General features: G+C 35.0%; 1 protein-coding gene across 2 annotated transcripts in view; it reads left to right on the forward strand.

Moving 5' to 3' along the window:
- Positions 1-276: 276 nt before the first annotated feature.
- Positions 277-5353, forward strand: part of ANKIB1 (ankyrin repeat and IBR domain containing 1) — an 83773-nt gene continuing 78696 nt past the window's right edge. The window contains exons 1-2 of one of the 2 annotated variants that reach the window (XM_006779202.2): positions 277-590; positions 2646-2946. In XM_006779202.2, the coding sequence (XP_006779265.1) occupies positions 403-590; positions 2646-2946 (489 nt within the window). In that variant the 5' untranslated portion in view covers positions 277-402. The remainder of the gene's footprint in view (positions 591-2645; positions 2947-5353) is intronic. The other variant, XM_006779201.1, reaches the window with a different exon arrangement.

The raw sequence follows: 5353 nt of genomic DNA on the forward strand, positions 1-5353 counted from the left end.
CTGCTCATGTAAAGAGGAACATTGAAAAGCTACTGTATGTAGATAACTTTAATAGTACAAAGTACAGCCTGTGAAACCTTAGCAGTCTCTGTACTGGAAAATGTTACAGTTTAACAAGAAGTTAATTTGGACAGTGTTAAAAATTTGAGACTTTTTTGGCAAGTAAGATAAATGTAATACTAGTATAAGTTGTCACTTTACATCCTCTTTCTAGATTTTCTTAGTGTTCTTAATTGTGATGGTTTCTTTAGGATACTGCTTCATAATTATTGTTTCCCAGTCTCATTTGATCGTTTTTTTCTCTATTAGAATGTGAAACATGTTGCAGAAGCATTCAAGAAGTGGCTGAAGGGGGAGGAAAAAAGTGCCACTGCCTGTCAGAAAAAAACAACAAAACAAAACATGGGAAATACAACCACCAAATTTCGTAAAGCACTCATCAATGGTGATGAAAACCTGGCCTGCCAAATATATGAAAACAACCCTCAGCTAAAAGAATCCCTTGATCCTAATACATCTTATGGGGAACCCTACCAGCACAATACTCCATTACACTATGCTGCTAGACATGGAATGAACAGAATATTAGGGTAAGTATTACTATAAACACGTTGATAATAAATTAGTCAAGGGAGAAAAACATATTAGTGAAAGAGGGGGAAAACCCTGATCTTTGAAAATATATACATACAGATGTGGATGTTATATGGTATTGTAGTGAATTGAAATTTCTAAAATTGAATATGCTTAAATTATTAAGTATGACTTTTTAAAATTAAGTCTAAATTAGACCAAAAGTTTTAATAGTGAGGTTGGTTCACATATTTTTGTTGCTACAATGATTTTGATTCTAAAAAAGTACTTATCAACAAATTGCAGGGACTGGGCCTATAGCAGAGTTCTTAAGCTCTGATTCACTAGTTGAAGTTGAAAAACAGATACTTTCACCTTATCTAGTTATGATCAGATTTGAGTTTCCTTTCTTTTAATGGGGTTTAGTTACTTAGGAAGACTTTTCTAAAAGTGAAACATTTCCTTAAAATTTAAAATACTAACAAACTTAAAGCTTTTCAAGTATTAGTAACAGGGAGTATATTTATTCAAAGATTCTTACCTAATTACAAGGGAGTTAAATTTGATATTTACTAGCTTATAACATGAAAGAAGCAAAGGATAGAAAAGTAGCTCCAAAACAAATTTAGTTTTTTTAGAAGTAGATTATGCAGCTATGGGAGTCTGATGCTAGAACAGAAAGAAAGAAATACTTCTTTGCTTACACAGTGAAATATAATTCTTAAACATGTATTCAAAGCTTTTTGGAACTTAAAAACTTTCAAGCTTTTTAAATTTCATTTTATACAAATTGTTGTTCAAATTATGCTGTTCTTTTTTTATATATATATATTTTATTGATTTTTTTACAGAGAGGAAAGGAGAGGGATAGAGAGTTAGAAACATTGATGAGAGAGAAACATCGATCAGCTGCCTCCTGCACACCCCCTACTGGGGATGTGCCCGCAACCAAGGTACATGCCCTTGACCAGAATCGAACCTGGGACCCTTTAGTCTGTAGGCTGACGCTCTATCCACTGATCCAAACCGGTTAGGGCAAGCTGTTCTTTTTTATATACCTGAAACATGCCATGTGTGTTCTGTCTACCATGTCCATGCTGCTCTCTTTGCCCCAGAATCCCCTTCCCCACTCCACTCAGCTTTCTCTTTCTTTGCTAAATCTTACCCTTCCTTCAAGGTCCTGGGAAGGCTTTATCTTCTTAGCCTGTCACAGCTCACAAGAACCTCAGTCTTTCTTTTTTTTTTAACTTATACGGCTCTTTTTTGTTTTTATTACTTGTTTGGCATACACTATCTCATTGTATCTTCTCTCTGCCTACCTAAATTGCAACTTTGTGATAAAAGTGTCTTTTTTGTACTTCTAGCATCTAGCATAATATCTTACACAAAGTAAAAATAAATTTTATAAAATCATTGCACAAGGGCCCTGCCTGCTAGCTCAGAGGGTGAGCATCAACCTATGAAACAGGAGGTTACAGTTTGATTCCCGGTCAGGGCACATGCCCAGGTTAGGGGCCAATCCCCAGTATGGGGCATGCAGGAGGCAGCAGATCAGTGATTCTCTCTTATCATTGTAGTTTCTGTCTCTTTCCCACTTTCTTTCTCTCTGAAATGAATAAAAATATATTTTTAAAAAATTATTGCACAAGGAAATATTCTTATGACCAGGATTATAGTAAGATTTATGGTGGTATAAACTAATAGGATTTTAAGAAAATATTTGAAATGAAATGTGACAACATCTAGAAAATCTGCATAACTTGGTGAATCAGTACTTTTCAGAAGATCAGTATGTATATGACTTTTTAAAATTATGCATGGGTAAAAGATTATTCATAATGCAAGGTAGATCATTGGATTTTAATGTAGCAGTGAAGAAGGTTCTTTCATATTTCAGAGTCTGAAAAGTAATCTTTAGGTTTGATTAGCAATAAATGACAACTTGTTGAATTTTTGGTATAGTATCAAATGTGCATATTCATAATTATCTTTTAAATTTGTTATCTTCTATTGTTCTTATTTCAAAGTAAGAAATAATTGATTTTTGTCCTTCTTTTCCTTTACTACTTTAGGACTTTTCTTTTTGGTAGAGATGGAAATCCAAATAAACGGAATGTGCACAATGAAACATCTATGCATTTGTTGTGTATGGGACCTCAAATTATGATATCTGAAGGAGCCCTTCATCCTCGTTTAGCACGCCCCATGGAAGATGATTTTAGAAGAGCAGATTGTCTGCAGATGATCTTAAGATGGAAAGGAGCAAAACTTGACCAAGGGGAATATGAGAGAGCAGCTATTGATGCTGTAGATAACAAAAAAAACACACCCCTGCACTATGCTGCTGCCTCAGGGATGAAAACCTGTGTAGAGGTAAAACTTTGTTGTTTTAAATAATCTGCATGGTAAAATTTTCATCTTGAAAATGTGTAATAATCAGTGTTTCTCTGCTTTTTAAAATTGTATTTATTTTGATCTTCACCGAAGGATATTTTTTCCATTGATTTTTTTTAGAGAGACTAGAAGGAAGGGAGACACAGGGCTGGGCAGAGGGCTGGGATCGAATCTGTAACCCAGGTACATACCCTTGACCACAACCCTTAGGTTCGAAGTCTGATGCTCTAACCATTGAGCAAAACCAACCCGTACATGTTTTGCTTATCTTAACAGTTAACTTAACTAGTTGTTTTTGTCCCTTTAGTGGTTCTAAAAGAAGCAGGATTTCTTTTACGTAAAGTCATTCCCCTGTTTTAGGTAAATATTAAAAACAAACCCACAGTTACACAGCAAACCTTGGGAATAAAATGGTATCAAGAGCAACTGAAAATTTGCTAACATCCCTGAAGATAACAGTAATCAATTTAACACTATAATATTGAGAGTAATAGCTTTAGTAGAGACATGTTTTACTTTTTTGCTGATTTTTAGTAGACATTGTATAATAAAATTTATGCATATTGGATATGGCAACTCTTGGCAATGGGAACTATAGTTATAGATATTGTTCAGTTCCCTAAGCAAGGGATGAATATTAATTAATACATTTATTGGGGTATCTTTAAAAACATTGATAATTTTAAAATGTGCTTCTTTTTCTGTTTAATATGTATTAAAGTGTTCCTGAATATTGTATTTGAGCTTTTTCCTCTATATAATTTCATATATATATATAAAATATCTAACAACAGGCTTAGTTAAGGTCAGCCATATAATGTAGGATCTTAAGATAAGAAATCATTACTCTCTTTATAGTATCATCACTACTTACAACTGGTTTTTCTCAGTTGCATTCATGTCAATTTATACATAACTCATAGGGGTTCTTCCATATAGATATATTTATGATGGGGAGCACTCTCCCTAAGATCACAGAGTATCTACCTTTCCAAAAAGGTAGACTTTTGTTGAAAAAAAAACCAAACACAAAAAAAGATCCTAATCAGGTTAAATTATATATCTGAAAATTTACTATTTCCTTAATATTATTCATGTATATATACTTTATACTTCTGAATTGATACCAAAAATATGGATGCCCTTCATTTTCTTACTCAGATTAAAAGATTACATTATTTAAATGATTTCTTTAGAGTATCTTTTTTTAAAAATATATTTTATTGATTTTTTACAGAGAGGAAGGGAGAGGGATAGAGAGTTAGTAACATCGATGAGAGAGAAGCATCGATCAGCTGCCTCCTGCACACCCCCTACTGGGGATGTGCCTGCAACCAAGGTACGTGCCCTTGACCGGAATTGAACCTGGGACTCTTCAGTCCCCAGACCGACGCTCTATTCAGTGAGCCAAACCAGCTAGGGCTTTAGAGTATCTTTTTGTTGTTGTTATTGACAGTTCTTTACTGTATCTTAGTGTCAATTCTTTTCACTTCTAAAACCCTTATCTTTTGTTTACTGCTATTATTTGTGATATTTATTAATCTTTTAGAGTGTTTTATTTCTTGGGTTTGTGTCACCTTTGCCCACTAGTTAGTCAGTGAGTTATTAACATGAAACTACTTTTTTTCAGGCAATGTTTTCTAACATTGATTCACAGCATGGTAGAAGGATGTCCAGAGGTTTCAGGGGAAAGGAGGTTATTGGCAGAATTCCTGAGGCTTTCACACAAGCCTTTTTGTATATTGTTCTATGTCCACCTCCCGTGAAAGAATCCCTGCTGTAGTGACTCACCATTACTGATGGGACTGTGTCATATTTCTCAAGCGAGTTAGAGTAGACAATAGCTCATTCTTGATAGTAGTAATAATGCTCTTAAATTGCTGCCTTAATATCTTTTTTTCTTTTTTTAAATATATTGATTTTTTTATTGTTTTATTGCTTAAAGTATTACAAAGGGTATTACATATGTCTCCTTTTTCCCCCCGCCCTTGACAATCTCCTGGCCTGCCCTATCCCCCCCTCCCCCCGTGTCTTGTGTCCATTGGTTATGCTTATATGCATGCATATAAGTCCTTGATCTCTTACCCTCTGATTCTGCCCCCCTACTCTCCCCAGCCTTCCCGCTGCAGTTTGACAGTCTGTTTGAGGCAGCTCTGCCTCTGTATCTATTTTTTTAAAATTTATTTTATTGCTTAAAGTATTACAAAGGGTGTTACATATGTGTCCTTTTTCTTTTTCCCTGCCCTTGACAATCCCCTGGCCTCCCCAACCCCCCAGTGTCTCATGTCCATTGGTTATGCTTTTATGCATGCATACAAGTCCTTCGGTTGATCTCTTACCCCCTCCCCACCCAACCCTCCCAGGCCTTCTCACTGTAGTTACATTT

The sequence above is a fragment of the Myotis davidii genome, unplaced genomic scaffold (assembly GCF_000327345.1).
Source record: "Myotis davidii unplaced genomic scaffold, ASM32734v1 scaffold187, whole genome shotgun sequence".
Classification (NCBI taxonomy): domain Eukaryota; kingdom Metazoa; phylum Chordata; class Mammalia; order Chiroptera; family Vespertilionidae; genus Myotis; species Myotis davidii.